The 18,718-nt window shown below is 43.8% G+C and overlaps 1 protein-coding gene across 1 annotated transcript in view; it reads right to left on the reverse strand.

The window, feature by feature from the left end:
• Window positions 1-8,325, reverse strand: part of LOC143767248 (uncharacterized) — a 37,092-nt gene extending 28,767 nt beyond the window's left edge. Inside the window, exons 1-5 of the mRNA XM_077255445.1 lie at window positions 8,287-8,325; window positions 7,913-8,062; window positions 7,604-7,783; window positions 7,397-7,520; window positions 7,216-7,313 (exon numbers count right to left, since the gene is read on the reverse strand). Coding sequence (XP_077111560.1) covers window positions 7,216-7,313; window positions 7,397-7,520; window positions 7,604-7,783; window positions 7,913-8,062; window positions 8,287-8,313 — 579 coding nt within the window. The 5' untranslated portion in view covers window positions 8,314-8,325. The remainder of the gene's footprint in view (window positions 1-7,215; window positions 7,314-7,396; window positions 7,521-7,603; window positions 7,784-7,912; window positions 8,063-8,286) is intronic.
• Window positions 8,326-18,718: the final 10,393 nt, after the last annotated feature.

Below are 18,718 nucleotides of genomic sequence, written 5' to 3' on the forward strand. Positions count from 1 at the left end.
TTGCACCTTACCGTCTAAGTTTATTCTATCTGTGACCCTGATTTGCTCTTTGTCATCTATTACCACGGACGCCTATGTCGACTCTGGCGCCGCTTTGAGTCTTATGGATTGGTCCTTTGCCAAACGCTGTGGGTATGATTTAGAGCCTTTGGAGACTCCTATTCCTCTGAAGGGGATTGACTCCACCCCATTGGCTAATAATAAACCACAATACTGGACACAAGTAACTATGCGTATTAATCCGGATCACCAGGAGATTATTCGCTTTCTGGTGCTGTATAATCTACATGATGATTTGGTGCTAGGATTGCCTTGGCTGCAATCTCACAACCCAGTCCTCGACTGGAGAGCTATGTCTGTGTTGAGCTGGGGATGTAAGGGGGCTCATGGGGATGTACCTGTGGTTTCCATTTCATCATCTATTCCCTCTGAAATTCCTGAGTTCCTGTCTGACTATCGTGACGTCTTTGAAGAATCCAAGCTTGGTTCGTTACCTCCGCACCGAGAGTGCGATTGTGCCATAGATTTAATCCCGGGTAGTAAATACCCAAAGGGTCGTTTATTTAATCTGTCTGTGCCTGAACATGCTGCTATGCGAGAATATATAAAGGAGTCCTTGGAAAAGGGACATATTCGTCCATCGTCATCTCCCTTAGGAGCCGGTTTTTTCTTTGTGTCAAAAAAAGACGGCTCTTTGAGACCATGTATTGATTATCGGCTTTTGAATAAAATCACTGTTAAATATCAATACCCATTGCCGTTGCTGACTGATTTGTTTGCTCGCATAAAGGGGGCCAAGTGGTTCTCTAAGATTGACCTTCGTGGGGCGTATAATTTGGTGCGAATCAGGCAGGGGGATGAGTGGAAAACCGCATTTAATACGCCCGAGGGCCACTTTGAGTATTTAGTGATGCCTTTTGGTCTTTCAAATGCTCCGTCAGTTTTCCAGTCCTTTATGCATGATATTTTTCGCGATTATTTGGATAAATTTATGATTGTGTATCTGGATGATATTCTGATTTTTTCGGATGACTGGGACTCTCATGTCCAGCAAGTCAGGAGGGTTTTTCAGGTTTTGCGGTCTAATTCTTTGTGTGTGAAGGGTTCTAAGTGTGTTTTTGGGGTACAGAGGATTTCCTTTTTGGGATATATTTTTTCCCCCTCTTCCATTGAAATGGATCCTGTCAAGGTTCAAGCTATTTGTGATTGGACGCAGCCCTCTTCTCTTAAGAGTCTTCAGAAATTTTTGGGCTTTGCTAACTTTTATCGTCGATTTATTGCTGGTTTTTCGGATATTGCTAAGCCATTGACCGATTTGACTAAGAAGGGTGCTGATGTTGCTGATTGGTCCCCTGATGCTGTGGAGGCCTTTCGGGAGCTTAAGCGCCGTTTTTCCTCTGCCCCTGTGTTGCGTCAGCCTGATGTTGCTCTACCTTTTCAGGTTGAGGTCGACGCTTCTGAGATCGGAGCTGGGGCAGTGTTGTCGCAGAAAAGTTCTGACTGCTCCGTGATGAGGCCTTGTGCCTTCTTTTCCCGTAAATTTTCGCCCGCTGAGCGGAATTATGATGTTGGGAATCGGGAGCTTTTGGCCATGAAGTGGGCTTTTGAGGAGTGGCGCCATTGGCTTGAGGGGGCCAGACATCAGGTGGTGGTATTGACTGACCACAAAAGTTTGATTTATCTTGAGACCGCCAGGCGCCTGAATCCTAGACAGGCGCGCTGGTCATTATTTTTCTCTCGGTTTAATTTTGTGGTGTCATACCTACCGGGTTCTAAGAATGTTAAGGCGGATGCCCTTTCTAGGAGTTTTGAGCCTGACTCGCCTGGTAACTCTGAGCCCACAGGTATCCTTAAGTATGGAGTGGTATTGTCAGCTGTTTCTCCAGACCTGCGGCGGGCCTTGCAGGAGTTTCAGGCGGATAGACCTGATCGTTGCCCACCTGATAAACTGTTTGTTCCTGATGATTGGACCAGTAGAGTCATCTCTGAGGTTCATTCTTCTGCGTTGGCAGGTCATCCTGGCATTTTTGGTACCAGGGATTTGGTGGCAAGGTCCTTCTGGTGGCCTTCCCTGTCACGAGATGTGCGAGGCTTTGTGCAGTCTTGTGACGTTTGTGCTCGGGCCAAGCCTTGTTGTTCTCGGGCTAGTGGATTATTGTTGCCCTTGCCTATTCCTAAGAGGCCTTGGACGCACATCTCGATGGATTTTATTTCAGATCTGCCTGTTTCTCAGAAGATGTCTGTCATCTGGGTGGTGTGTGACCGTTTCTCTAAGATGGTCCATTTGGTTCCTCTGCCCAAGTTGCCTTCTTCTTCCGAGTTGGTTCCTCTGTTTTTTCAAAATGTTGTTCGTTTGCATGGTATTCCTGAGAATATCGTTTCTGACAGAGGGACCCAATTCGTGTCTAGATTTTGGCGGGCATTCTGTGCTAGGATGGGCATAGATTTATCTTTTTCGTCCGCTTTCCATCCTCAGACGAATGGCCAGACCGAGCGGATTAATCAGACCCTGGAGACATATCTGAGGTGTTTTGTGTCTGCTGACCAGGATGATTGGGTTGCTTTTTTGCCATTGGCGGAGTTCGCTCTCAATAATCGGGCCAGCTCTGCCACTTTGGTGTCCCCGTTTTTCTGTAATTCGGGGTTTCATCCTCGATTTTCCTCTGGTCAGGTGGAATCTTCGGATTGTCCTGGAGTGGATGCTGTGGTGGAGAGATTGCATCAGATCTGGGGGCAGGTGGTGGACAATTTGAGGTTGTCCCAGGAGAAGACTCAGCTTTTTGCCAACCGCCACCGTCATGTTGGTCCTCGGCTTTGTGTTGGGGATTTGGTGTGGTTGTCTTCTCGTTTTGTCCCTATGAGGGTCTCTTCTCCTAAGTTTAAGCCTCGGTTCATCGGCCCGTATAAGATATTGGAGATTCTTAACCCTGTTTCCTTCCGTTTGGACCTCCCTGCATCCTTTTCTATTCATAACGTTTTTCATCGGTCATTATTGCGCAGGTATGAGGTACCGGTTGTGCCTTCCGTTGAGCCTCCTGCTCCGGTGTTGGTTGAGGGTGAGTTGGAGTACGTTGTGGAGAAAATCTTAGACTCTCGTGTTTCCAGACGGAGACTCCAGTATCTGGTCAAGTGGAAGGGATACGGCCAGGAGGATAATTCTTGGGTGAATGCATCTGATGTTCATGCCTCTGATCTGGTTCGTGCCTTTCATAGGGTCCATCCTGATCGCCCTGGTGGTTCTGGTGAGGGTTCGGTGCCCCCTCCTTGAGGGGGGGGTACTGTTGTGAATTTGGATTCTGGGCTCCCCCGGTGGCTACTGGTGGAATTGAACTGGTGTCTTCATCTTCTCTGTTCACCTGTTCCCATCAAGATGTGGGAGTCGCTATATAACCTTGCTGCTCTGTTAGTTGCTTGCCGGTCAACAATGTTATCAGAAGCCTCTCTGTGCTTGTTCCTGCTCCTAGACAACTACTAGATAAGTTGGACTCTTGTCCATGTTTGTTTTTGCATTTTTGTTCCAGTTCACAGCTGTAGTTTCGTTACTGTGTCTGGAAAGCTCTTGTGAACAGGAATTGCCACTCTGGTGTTATGAGTTAATGCCAGAGTTTTAAAGTAATTTCTGGATGGTGTTTTGATAGGGTTTTCAGCTGACCATGAAAGTGTCCTTTCTGTCTTCTGCTATGTAGTAAGTGGACCTCAAATTTGCTAAACCTATTTTCATACTACGTTTGTTATTTCATCTTAATTCACCGCCAATACATGTGGGGGGCCTCTGTCTCCTTTCGGGGTATTTCTCTAGAGGTGAGCTAGGACTAATATTTTCCTCTGCTAGCATTATTTTGTCCTCCGGCTGGTGCTGGGCATCTAGAATCAACGTAGGCATGCTACCCGGCCACTGCTAGTTGTGCGTTAGGTTTAGTTCATGGTCAGCTCAGTTCCCATCTTCCAAGAGCTAGTTCCTATATATGCTGATGCTATGTTCTCTTGCCATTGAGATCATGACACTTAGCGGTCTCACGAGACCGCTAAGTCATCTGGGTAATTTTGCAATGCATCCTGGGAACGGAAGATGGCGGCAGGCGCGAGCGCATCGTCGGAGCTTCGCTGGATCCCAGTGGGTGAGTATATAACTATTCTTTATTTTAATTATTTTTTTTTTACAGGGATATGGTGCCCACACTGCTACATACTGCGTGGGCTGCGTTATATACTACATGGCTGCTATATACTACATGGGCAGTGTTATATACTACATGGCTGCTATATACTACATGGGCAGTGTTATATACTGCGTGGGCTGTGCTATATACTACATGGGCTGTGTTATATACTGCGTGGGCTGTGCTATATACTATGTGCCCTGTGTTGTATACTGCGTGGCTGCTATATACTGCATGGGCTGTGTTATATAGTACGTGGGCTGTGTTATATACTGTTTGGGCTGTGTTATATACTGCGTGGCCTGTATTAACGCATCGGGTATTCTACAATATGTATGTATGTATGTTTGTATGTATGTATGTATGTATATAGCAGCCACATAGTATATAGCACAGGCCACGTAGTATTTGTCTGCTATATACTACATAGCTCCTATATACTTCGTGGCCTGTGCTATATACTATGTGGCTGCTATATACATACATACATACATATTCTAGAATACCTGATGCGTTAGAATCGGGCCACCATCTAGTATAGTACAATACCCTCCCCATAGTCCTCCATATAGTATAATACACTCCCTATAGTCCTCCATATAGTATAATACACTCTCTATAGTCCTCCATATAATATAATACACTCTCTATAGTCCTCCATATAGTATAATACACTCCTCAGTCTTCCGTATATATAATTAACTCCTCATAGTGCTTCATATAGTATAATGCACCACCGTAGCCATCCATGTAGTAGAATTTACTTTCCATAGTATAATGCACCCCATAGTTCTTCATATAGTACAATGTATTCTCCATAGTCCTCGATACAGTATAATGCAGCCATCCCATAGAGCATAATGCAGCCACCCCAGAGAGTATAATGCAGCCACCCCAGAGAGTATAATGCAGCCACCCTACAGAGTATAATGCAGCCACCCCACAAAGTATAATGCAGCCACCACAAGAGTATAAGGCTATGTGCACATGTTGTGGATTTTGATGCGGATTCGCAGCGTTTTTGGACGCGCGGAATTGCATCAAATCCACAGCGTAGTGCACAAGTAACGTCAGTCAATGTGAAATTGACATTTGGTGTGCACATGCTGTGGAAAAAAACATGCGGATTTGCAGCGTTTTATTTTCCGCATCATTGGATATCTTTCTTCAATCACATCATTTTCTATAGACTTTTCACACCACTTCACGTTAAAACCCCATTAAATTGGTAGTTTCTGAACTTTGGGCCTGTGTAATCTAGCACCGATACAGAAATGGCAGATACAGTTATATGAAAAAGTTTGGGCACCCCTATTAATCTTAAGCTTAATGTTTTATAAAAATTGCTTTTTTTGCAACTGCTATTTCAGTTTCATATATCTAATAACTGTTGGACACAGTAATGTTTCTGCCTTGAAATGAGGTTTATTGTACTAACAGAAAATGTGCAATCTGCATTCAAACAAAATTTGACAGGTGCATAAGTATGAGCACCTCACCAGTAAAGTGACATTAATACTTAGTAGATCCTCCTTTTGCAAAAATAGCAGCCTCTAGTCACTTCCTGTAGCTTTTAGTGAGTTCCTGGATCCTGGATGAAGGTATTTTTGACCATTCCTCTTTACAAAACAATTCCAGTTCAGTTAAGTTTGATGGTCGCCGAGCATGGACAGCCCTCTTCAAATAATCCCACAGATGTTCAATGATATTCAGGTCTGGGGACTGGGATGGCCATTCCAGAACAGTGTAATTGTTCCTCTGCATGAATGCCTGAGTAGATTTGGAGCGGTGTTTTGGATCATTGTCTTGCTGAAAAATCCATCCCCTGCGTAACTTCAACTTTGTCACTGATTCATGAACATTATTGTCAAGAATCTGCTGATACTGAGAGGAATCCATGCGTCCCTCAACTTTATCAAGATTCCCGGTGCCGGCATTGGCCACACAGCCCCAAAAGCATGATGGAACCTCCACCAAATTTTACTGTGGGTAGCAAGTGTTTTTCTTGGAATGCTGTTTTTTTTTTGCCGCCATGCATATCGCCTTTTTGTATGACCAAACAACTCAATCTTGGTTTCATCAGTCCACAGGACCTTCTTCCAAAAAGAAATTTGCTTCCCCAAATGTGCTTTTGCATACCTCAGCCGACTCTGTTTGTGGCGTGCTTGCAGAAATGGCTTCTTTCGCACCACTCTCCATTACAGCTTCTCCTTGTGCAAAGTGCGTTGTATAGTTGACCGATGCACAGTGACACCATCTGCAGCAAGTTGATGCTGCAGCTCTCTGGAGGTGGTCTGAGGATTGTCCTTGACTGATCTCACCATTCTTCTCTGCCTTTCTGATGTTTTTCTTGGCCTGCCACTTCTGGCCTTAACAAGAACTGTACCTGTGTTCTTCCATTTCCTTACTATGTTCCTCACAGTGGAAATTGACAGGTTAAATCTCTGAGACAGCTTTTTGTATCCTTCCCCTGAACAACTATGTTGAATAATCTTTGTTTTCAGATCATTTGACAGTTGTTTTGAGGAGCCCATGATGCCACTCTTCAGAGGAGATTCAAACAGGAGAACAACTTGCAAGTGGCCACTTTAAGTAGCTTTTCTCATGATTGCATACACCTGGCTATGAAGTTCAAAGCTCAATGAGGTTACAAAACCAAAAAAAGTGCTTTAGTAAGTCAGTAAAAAGTAGGTAGGAGTATTTAAAACAAGAAAATGATAAGGGTGCCCATACTTATGCACCTGTCAAATTTTGTTTGAATGCAGATTGCACATTTTCTGTTAGTACAATAAACCTCATTTCAAGGCAGAAACATTACTGTGTCCAACAGTTATTAGATATATGAAACTGAAATAGCTGTTGCAAAAAAAGCTAATTTTATAAAACATTAAGCTTAAGATTAATAGGGGTGCCCACACTTTTTCATATAACTGTATCTCTAATCAATTGGCAATTCAGTGTATAATACTGGGGGATAACACAAGACTGATCACAAGACCTTCACAGCCTTCTACACATCATAGGGATGATCTCATGACACCTTCTCTCCACCTACCTGATGATCCTGAGGAACATTGGGATTTTCTTGGCTACAGTCCTGTGGAAGAAGAGTAAGAGGACATCTCTCTGGTGTTGTCCTCTTACTGGATAGAACTGGAGGAAACACATACAGGGACTGAATTCATGCTTTACATACAGATAATTATAGGCCATGTGCATTTAGTTCTGTCTATTACCTGGCAATGTGAGAGGCTGGGGAACCTCCATCATGACATCCTCATACAGATCTTTGTGTCCTTCTAAATACTCCCACTCCTCCATAGAGAAATAGACGGCGACATCCTGACACCTTATAGGAACCTGACACATACAATGATACCGTCATCCCCCCGATCCCTCCATAGCATTACTGTATAATGTCCCAGCATTCCCAGCAGTGTCACCTCTCCAGTCAGCAGCTCAATCATCTTGTAGGTGAGTTCTAGGATCTTCTGGTCATTGATGTCCTCATGTATCAGGGGGTGAGGTGGAGGCCCCGTGATTGGGCTCAGGGGTCTTCCCCATCCGTCAGACACAGGGGCCTGACAGCGCTCACTAGAGGTCTTCTTCACTACTGTGTAATCCTGGTTATGGAGAGACACATTAATAAATCTCACTACAGACATTTCCAGAGTCCTCACCTCTCCAGTTCTGTCCATCTGTTATTCCCATAGATAAGAATGATGGAATGTGACGTCATCAGAATCTCTCACCTCTCCAGTAAGCCGGAAGAGGATCTCTAGGGTGAGGAGTAATATCCTCTCCGCCATCTTGTCCCTGTCCCTATCCATCCTTGTAGGGTCACTCAGTAGAATTGTCTTATATAGAAGATCTCCACTGAGAGGATCCGATATTGTAGGGACCTGAATGGGGAGAAGATGACGATGTAACATCATAAAGATTCCATGTAAGAAATCGCCGGAGCTGTTACCGGCGTCACATGATCACTACATCCAGTCATGGCCCTGTCCTGCCCCCGGTATAACACACAGTCCCATTATAGTCACATACAGAGATTTATCACATGCTCAGCACTGAGGGGGTTAATGTCCCCTGCGCCCAGTAATGGGGAATCTCCAGCACCTACCTCCACCTGCAGAGTCGCACACCACATATATGGCTGTTCTGTGCGCACAGGACCTGGGATGAGGTCACAGGAGGGGAGGGGTCTGGGGTCACATGATCAGGGGCCTCAGTGTATGCAGGACTCTGCTGTGCTGGTTGTCATGGTGCTGGATGAGGGGAAGTTTATGTGTGGGGTCAGGAGGGGATTACAGACAGAGTGGATGTAGCAGAGCCGTGTGTGTACGAGGTGTAAAGAGCGGAGCTGTGTGTGTACAAGGTGTACGGAGCGGAGCCTTGTGTGTATGAGGTGTATGGAGTGGAGCCGTGTGGACGAGGTGTATGGAGCGGAGCCGTGTGTACGAGGTGTATGGAGTGGAGCCGTGTGTACGAGGTGTGTACGAGGTGTATGGAATGGAGCCGTGTGTGTACGAGGTGTATGGAGCGGAGCCGTGTGTGTACGAGGTGTATGGAGCGGAGCCGCGTGTGTACGAGGTGTATGGAATGGAGCCGCGTGTGTACGAGGTGTATGGAATGGAGCCATGTGTGTACAAGTTGTATGGAGTGGAGCCATGTGTACGAGGTGTATGGAATGGAGCCATGTGTGTACGAGGTGTATGGAGTGGAGCCGCGTGTGTACGAGGTGTATGGAGTGGAGCCGCGTGTGTACGAGGTGTATGGAGTGGAGCCGCGTGTGTACGAGGTGTATGGAGTGGAGCCGCGTGTGTACGAGGTGTATGGAGTGGAGCCGCGTGTGTACGAGGTGTATGGAGTGGAGCCGCGTGTGTACGAGGTGTATGGAGTGGAGCCGCGTGTGTACGAGGTGTATGGAGTGGAGCCGCGTGTGTACGAGGTGTATGGAGTGGAGCCGCGTGTGTACGAGGTGTATGGAGTGGAGCCCTGTGTACGAGGTGTATGGAGTGGAGCTGTGTGTACGAGGTGTATGGAATGGAGCCGTGTGTACGAGGTGTATGGAGCGGAGCCGCCTGTGTACAAGGTGTATGGAATAGAGCCGTTTGTGTGTACGAGGTGTATGAAGCGGAGCCGCGTGTGTACGAGGTGTATGGAATGGAGCCATGTGTGTACGAGGTGTGTGGAGTGGAGCCGTGTGTGTACGAGGTGTATGGAGTGGAGCCGTGTGTACGAGGTTTATGGAGTGGAGCCGTGTGTGTGCGCGCGAGGTGTATGGAGTGGAGCCGTGTGTGTACGAGGTGTATGGAGTGCAGCCGTGTGTACGAGGTGTATGGAATGGAGCCGTGTGTGTACAAGGTGTATGGAGCAGAGCCGCGTGTGTACGAGGTGTATGGAGTGGAGCTGTGTGTGTACGAGGTGTATGGAGTGCAGCCGTGTGTACGAGGTGTATGGAGTGGAGCCGTGTGTGTATGAGGTGTATGAAGTAGAGCGGTGTGTATGAGGTGTATGGAGTGGAGCCGTGTGTGTATGAGGTGCATGAAGAGGAGCCGCGTGTGTACGAGGTGTATGGAGTGGAGCCACGTGTGTATGAGGTGTATGGAGCGGAGCCGTGTGTACGAGGTGTATGGAATGGAGCCGTGTGTGTACGAGGTGTATGGAATGGAGCCGTGTGTGTACGAGGTGTATGGAGCGGAGCCGGGTGTGTACGAGGTGTATGGAGCGGAGCCACGTGTGTATGAGGTATATGGAGTGGAGCCGTGTGTGTATGAGGTGTACGGAGTAGAGCCGTGTGTGTATGGAGTGGAGCCGCGTGTGTACGAGGTGTATGGAGTGGAGCCGTGTGTGTATGAGGTGTATGGAGTGGAGCCGCGTGTGTACGAGGTGTATAGAGTGGAGCCGTGTGTACGAGGTGTACAGAGCGGAGCCGTGTGTGTACGAGGTGTATGGAGTGGAGCCGCGTGTGTACGAGGTGTACTGAGCCGTGTATGCGATGTGTACAGAGCACTATCATGTGTGTAGCGGAGCTTGTGTGTATAATGCATGCAGTGAGCCTGTGTGTATAATGTGTGAGTACTACGTGTATTGAGCCGTGGGGCTGGTAAGGACCCAGCAGTTATGGTGAACATCGGCACAAATTACAAAGTTAGTGGTAGGTGGAGGGTCCTATTATTTCAGGAAATTAGGCTGAAAGCTTAAAAAGAACATGTCAGCACAATTTTGTAATGTAAAGTGTCATAAGAATTTTATGTGATTAATTATATAGTCTATGAATGATAAGGTTGCGGCTTATACTGGATGACTTGGATGTGAGTGGCGCCATGTATCGCTAAAGACAAGAAAGACTGTAAGATCACAAGATGATGTAAAAACAGAGCTTGCGGCAAGACACGTTCCCTATACGCCTACACTAGTTTCGATAACTAATACGGTAGAAAAACCATTAGTTTGTACTGGATTTTGCTGTGTCAGGATAACTATACTGGCAGCTGTAGATGTATACTGGGTAGACACTCCGACTTCCATCTTTATTGGTGCAGGGTCGGTTTTAGGCAAAGTGGGGACCCAGGCAAAAGTTTCAAATGGGGCCTCAAATGCTCACATATTGCACATCACACAGAAGCATTTCTGTTGAATTTACATGCTCTGAGTTAAGGCCGCTAAACGAGTGTGATCGACAATACTGAAGTCGTTCGACACTTGTTTCCCAGCCTCTTTACACCAACTGAGAAAGAATGATGGGAACAGAACAATCACTATTAGATCAATCTGTCCCCATACAGTATCATGTTATCAGCAGCACATCTACAGTTTACACTGGCGATGTGCTGCTGAGAACAATGATTTCTGTTCCCACATAAACAATCCAATCACTCGATGAATATGCAGCATTTGGCTTGTTTAGTATAATATACCCCAGAGTCCTCTATATATTATAATGTGCACCACAGTCCTACAAATTGTAAAATGCACACCCCATAGCTCTCCATACAGTATATAATGTGCCCCATAGTCCTCCATATAGTATAATACACTCCCTACAGTCCTCCATATAGTATAATACATTCCCCATAGTCTCCCATATAGTAAAATACACTCCCTATAATCCTCCATATAGTAGAATACACTCCCCATAGTACTCCATATAGCATAATATACCCCAGAGTCCTCTATATATTATAATGTGCACCACAGTCCTACAAATTGTAAAATGCACACCCCATAGTTATCCATATAATATAATGTGCCCCATAGTCCTCCATATAGTATAATACACTCCCTATAGTCCTCCATATAGTATAATACACTCCCAATAGTCCTCCATATAGCATAATACACTCCTTAGTTCTCCATATAGTATAATACACTCCTCATAGTCCTCCATGTATTAAAAAACACTAGTCAGTCCTCCATATAATATAATAAACTCCTCATAGTGCTCCATATAGTATAATGCACCACCATAGTCATCCATGTAGTACAATTCACATTCCATAGTACTGTATAATGCACCCTATAGTTCTTCATATAGCATATTGTATTCTCCATAGTCCTCGTTACAGTATAATACAGCCACCCCATAGAGCATAATGCAGTCACCCCACAGAGTATAATGTAGCCACCACAAGAGTATAAGGCTATGTGCACACGTTGTGGATTTTGATGTGGATTCGCAGAGTTTTTGGACGCGTGGAATTGCATCAAATCCACAGTGTAGTGCACAAGCAACGTTAGTCAACGAGAAATTGACATTTGGTGTGCACATGCTGTGGAAAAAAATGAGCGGATTCGCAGCATTTTATTTTCCGCAGCATTTTATTTTCCGCAGCATGTCAATTCTTTTTGCGGATCTGCAGCGTTTCTGCACCCATTGACTACCATTGTGTCAGGCCAATCCGCAGCAAAACCGCAGGTTTAAAAAAGATCTGCGGTTTTGCTGCAGATGTGCCTGCGAGAAACGCTGCAGATCGGGAGGGGGAAGAGTGTGTGGGCAGTGTGGGTGGTACTGTGTGTGGGCAGAGAAGATGTGCGGGGCTGTGTGCGCGTGTTCGTGTGTGTCTGTGTGTGTGTGCATGGGTGTTCGGGGGTCTGCGAGTGTGTGCGCGGCTGTGTCAGGCAACGTCCGATGAGACTACTAGTCCCATCCAGCTATGGAACAAATGGAGAAGAAAATCCAGCTTCCAAAAATATCAAAATTTATTGAAGATAAAATCCAAGATCCAAAAACATGGTTCACAGGAGAAGAAATGGCAGCATGCTACATGTTTCGAACACTAAGTTCTTTTTCAAAGCTGCTCACCATGCACCAGAATGAGGTTTAAATAACAGCTGTGACTCATCACAGTGAATCAATCCACCACCTGATGCAACAGTGAATATATACAATAAAAACGCAATAATATCACAAAAAAACAAAACACAGAAAAAATGTATAATGTGCACATATAAAAAAAACATATAATATAATAGAACAATGTAAATCTCTCAGTAATGAAACATAATTTCCTTGCGAGCATTTAAACCCATGGGATAGCAAGTGTTAAGGCAAAACATCCAATAAGCTTCACGCGTCATTAGCCGTCTTTTCAGATCTCCTCCTCTGGGTGTCATTCCAAGCTTCTCAATACCAACAACCCGAAGGAATGCAGTGTTTCTTTGGTGACTGGTGATAAAATACTTGGAGGCATAAGACACAGAGCGGTTATTATTAGTGAGAACAATAATATCAGTAATATGTTCTGAGATACGTGTCTTTAACATGCGAGTAGTGCAGCCTATGTAGCTTAATTTACATTTAATGCATGTTATCATATAAACTACATTCTTGCTATTACAATTAATAAATTGCTGAATTTTATGTTCTTGTTTATCACTGCTATCAGAAAAAGAATGCGTAACAGCAGAGTGGGCACATGTGCGACATTTGGAAGCGCCGCAATGATAAAAACCTCTATGATGTAGCCATGTGTGGGAGTTTTTACCAGACTTAAAAAGGCTGGGTGAGAGAATGTCAGACAAAGTAGTGGCTTTTTTTGCAATCACCTGACAGCCAGAAGACAAAATTTCAGAGAGGATCTCATCCTCGTATAAAATGGGAATGTTTTTCAAAATAAGAGACTTTATGTCGTTGTACTGAGGGCTATATTTAATAGAGCAAAAAGTTTTTTGATTGATATAATTTATTCTCCTTATTTTTTGGTAACAGCATATCGCTGCGTTTTTTTTGTTGTACTATGTTTTTAGCTCTATCAAGAGCCCACTTGGAATAGCCTCTTTTATCCAATTTTCTACAACACAAGTCAGTCTCTTGCTTTAAGATACTAGTATCATTACAATTCCTAGTTATTCTAGTGAGCTCACCCACTGGTATAGACTTTATTGTATGTCCAGGATGGCTACTGGACGCATGTAAAATGCTGTTGCCAGATAATGGTTTATGAAATGTAGAGGTAGTAATAACATGGCACACAGTGTCAAGTCCAAAAAAGAAATCACATGTGGATTATGACTGCATGTAAAGCGAAGATTGAAATCATTAGAATTAAGATGGATGAGAAGCTCTGGTATGGCAGATACATCGCCACTCCATATAATGAGTAAATCGTCGATGTATCTACCATACCAGAATATGTCCATAAGAAATGGGTTACAATCAGAATAAAGAAACAATTCCTCCCAGTATGACATAACCAAATTTGCAACGGATGGTGAATGTTTACCTCCCATGGAAACCCCTTGGCATTGGAGGAAAAACTGCTGATCAAAGGAAAAGTAATTATGAGTCATTAGGAAAAAGATAACCTGTATGATATAATTGCACAAATCGCTAGTGTAATTACTGTACTTATGCAGATGAAATTCAAGTGCTTGAATGACAATATTTTGTGGAATACAGGTATACAATGAAATGACATCACAACTTATCCATTGAAATCCATCACGCCAAACAGTATTGGAGAGCTGATGCAACACATCTCTTGAGTCTCTCAGGAAACCTGGCACTCTCACAACCAATGGCTGTAGAAGGGAGTCCACCCATTGACTTAGATGTTCTGTTAGAGAACCCATCCCTGATAATATAGGGCGCATCGGTGGAGGTGTAATACCTTTGTGTACCTTGGGTAAACCATATATTGTAGGTATAATGGGACAATCAACCTTTAGGTACTCGATATGTGCTCTGGTTAGAACACCCAATGCTGCACCATCATCAATCAAGCTGAACAGTTCCTTTTTATAAGCCGATGTGGGATCTGAAGGCAGTTTTCTATACGTTGTGCTGTCACTCAAAAGATTATACATTTGGTCTTTGTAAGTCAATGTGTCCATGACAACAATCAGGCCACCTTTGTCTGCCTTCTTTATAGTGATTTCATCCATCTTTTTAATTTCTTGGAGAGCCTTACGCTGTTTCCAATTTAAATTGCCTTTGTATGTTTTCTGTTGGACATATGTGTCTAGAGATCTCAAATCTCGTTCAATGACAGCTTGAAATCTGTCCATACAGTCCACTCTTGATTGAATGGGGTAGAATGATGGATTTTTTGTAATAAATTGGTCAGCTTGATTTACATCCCGAATTGAGGATGCACTAGAATCACTCAGATCATTCAGATTTTTCAGAAGGCATTGTTCATTAAACATAAGGTCACAAAATTCATTACTGACAACAGAAATATCCACACCGGCAGTTGATTCCTGTTTAAAAAAATGTCTTTTGACTGTCAAATTACGAATAAATCTATTGATATCCATCAATGTGTGAAATAAATCAAAACGTTGGTCCGGTGCATATTTAAGTCCCAAGGACAACACTTGCAATTGTTCAACTGAGAGATCACAGCTAGAAATATTTAAAATGTTAGAAAAATCACCTGAAAAAGATGTTACTTTCTGTTGCGGGTAGCCATGCGAGAATTTCCTGCGTTGTTTGCGGCCCCCGCGCCTCTTGCGTTTTTTGAATTGAATCTTCTTGGTCTACGGTAGTAGGTATTAGTATTGTCCATACTTTGATTGATATTTTCATTACCACCAGTTTCAATAGACCCATTATTCATAGAATCCATGTCTGAGGAGCTGAAAGAAACTCGGCGCTCAGATATATCAGAAGAATTAGTACGTTTCAGGATTGGGCGAGGGCTTTTATGTGCTTTTTGCCATCTGCCCCATTCATATACCTGATTTGTTTGATAATCTCTTAAGTCACGTTGAAATTTATTTTTCTTGCGACTCATGATTAAATCTTCTGATTTCGATAGAGATATTTTAATATTTTTTAATTCCTCATTAAATTTGATGGTGTCTTTATTTACCAAGCTAGTTTTAATGTCATTGATTTCTGACTGAATATTTTTCAGCTTAGTGTCCTCATATTTCATAATTAGTTGCATTAGCTGGATAGAGCAATTGCTTAGGATCATGTTCCATTCTTGCACAAACTGCTGTGAATATGTGGTGGTGGGAATTTTTTTTAATGCGCAATCCTCTAGGGATCATTTCTTTTTGAACATGATTATCCAGTGTAGTAAAATCCCACCACACTTTCATTTCATTTATCATCAGTTTTTCAAGCTTACTAACGTCTGTGCTGAAAAGGTCTGACTCAGACCCATCAATTGTGGAGGATAGATCCATTGAGAACAACTGAGCCGCTTTGCGAGCTCTTTCTGGACTTTCATTCATTTTGTAAAGATATTTCCAAAATACCCACAAACAAAAAAAAGGAAACAAAGAAAAATATATGCCTTAGAGCACAAAAATGTAAAACAAAGCAAACACTTGTTTTTACAGGCTCATGGTGTGCACGGTTTCCAAAACTGGACTATGACAAAAGTAAAAAAAAAAAAAAATTGACAAAACCAGCTCACCTACTAGGCATTTGTTGTGGGGAAGCCCGGATAACGTGCAGTCTTCACGTAAGGCAATGGAACAAATGGAGAAGAAAATCCAGCTTCCAAAAATATCAAAATTTATTGAAGATAAAATCCAAGATCCAAAAACATGGTTCACAGGAGAAGAAATGGCAGCATGCTACATGTTTCGAACACTAAGTTCTTTTTCAAAGCTGCTCACCATGCACCAGAATGAGGTTTAAATAACAGCTGTGACTCATCACAGTGAATCAATCCACCACCTGATGCAACAGTGAATATATACAATAAAAACGCAATAATATCACAAAAAAACAAAACACAGAAAAAATGTATAATGTGCACATATAAAAAAACATATAATATAATAGAACAATGTAAATCTCTCAGTAATGAAACATAATTTCCTTGCGAGCATTTAAACCCATGGGATAGCAAGTGTTAAGGCAAAACATCCAATAAGCTTCACGCGTCATTAGCCGTCTTTTCAGATCTCCTCCTCTGGGTGTCATTCCAAGCTTCTCAATACCAACAACACGAAGGAATGCAGTGTTTCTTTGGTGACTGGTGATAAAATGCTTGGAGGCATAAGACACAGAGCGGTTATTATTAGTGAGAACAATAATATCAGTAATATGTTCTGAGATACGTGTCTTTAACATGCGAGTAGTGCAGCCTATGTAGCTTAATTTACATTTAATGCATGTTATCATATAAACTACATTCTTGCTATTACAATTAATAAATTGCTGAATTTTATGTTCTTGTTTATCACTGCTATCAGAAAAAGAATGCGTAACAGCAGAGTGGGCACATGTGCGACATTTGGAAGCGCCGCAATGATAAAAACCTCTATGAGGTCCATCCAGCTATGCCTGCTACAGTGACAGCTAGCCGATGATGGGACAGTAGTAATCCCATCATCCGGCTACTGTGCAAAAAAAAACCAAAAACACATACACACATATACAAACAGTACATACAACATACAATACATACTCACCATACACCTAGTCCCCAAAGCCTTCGATCACCTGGAAAAAAAATAAAAAGACCAACAGTATACTCTCTGAACCGATGTAATCCATGTAATAACGAGTGTCCCACGACGATCTCCCATAGAGAGCTGTCACATCGGCAGACATGACCGCTCTTCAGGGGCTTTGGTGATACAGTGACAGGAGGTAATCCTCAACCTCTGCACTGTATCCCTCCACCGTGAGTATAGTATAGTTCATACTGTCACTTGCGGCACTGCTGCATGGGAAAATGATCACGCAGCGTTGCCGTAAAGTGAGAGCCTGAACTCAGGTAACCTCTTCAGTGATGCACTGCAGAAGCCATTGTCTCCTGTCAGTGCATCGCAGGAGGTCTATAGAGCAGTGACATCTCCTGATGTGACTGCTCTATAGGGGAGATCATCGTGGGGCACTCGTTATTAAATGGACTGCGTCTTACCAGGGAATATTTGTGGTGGTTTATTATTTTTTCTTTTTTTCAGGAGATCGAGGGCGTCGCATGGAATTAGGCATACAATAAAGATGGCAAAACTGTGTAGTGTTTTATTTCATTAAAACACTTTATTCTGGCTGTGTCTTTGTTTATTTAACCCTTTCACAACTATAGGATTAGTAACGGACAGGTGTCTTACTGACGCCTCGCCATTACTAAGCCGGCTTGATGTCACCTTACAATTCAAAGGTGGTATCAACCCCCCAACTATTACCCCATATGCCATATAGGGTAGTGGGAAGAGAGAGGCTAAGTGCCGGAATTGTCGCATCTTAGAGATGCACCATTTCTGGGGCAGCTGTGTGCTGGTGTTTGTAGCCAGGGGGGCCAATATCCATGGTCACTTCCTAGGATATGAATACCAGCCAGCAGCTGTCTGCATAGCCTTTTCTGGCTATTAATTATAGGGGGACCCCATGTCCTTTTTTATTTGGGGGGTCCTCCTATTTTAATGGCCAGTGAAGGCTAAATATACAGCTGCGGGCTGATATTCATAGCCTGGGAAGCTCCATGGGTATTTACCCCTTCCCAGGCTACAAACATCAGCCCCCTGTCGCTGGCTTTCCCTCTCTGGTGCAGAAAATAGCGCAGGAGCACACGCCTTTTTTTTTTTTTTTTAAATTAGACAGATATTGCGCTTAAGGCCGGGGTCACAGTTGCGAGAAACTCTCGCATCAATACCCAGCACTGCTGCGAGCAGCTGCATGTATTTCTATGTAGCTGAACGCTCCGGTCTGAGTGTCGGTGGCTGTGCCGGGCATTGAGGTGTGAGACTCGTGCGAGTTTCTCGCAAGTGTGACCACGGCCTAAAGGTACCGTCACACTAAACTATATCGCTAGCGATCCGTGACGTTGCAGCGTCCTGGATAGCGATATCGTTGAGTTTGACACGCAGCAGCGATCTGGATCCTGCTGTGATATCGCTGGTCGTTGCTGAAAGTTCAGAACTTTATTTGGTCGTCAGATCGTCGTGTGTTATGGTTACCCCAATGACCAGGGGAATAAAGATACAAAACGGACTAGCTCTCGGGTGATGGAAACTAAGGTCGACCGTGACCTGAACCTGACCCAACACTTACAGTAGCCGGGGGATGTACCTACGATGCCCTAGACACCACGCGCCAGCCGGAGATCTAACTACCCCTATAAGAGGAATATACAGGC

This window comes from Ranitomeya variabilis, chromosome 4 (assembly GCF_051348905.1).
Source record: "Ranitomeya variabilis isolate aRanVar5 chromosome 4, aRanVar5.hap1, whole genome shotgun sequence".
NCBI classification, from domain to species: Eukaryota; Metazoa; Chordata; class Amphibia; order Anura; family Dendrobatidae; genus Ranitomeya; species Ranitomeya variabilis.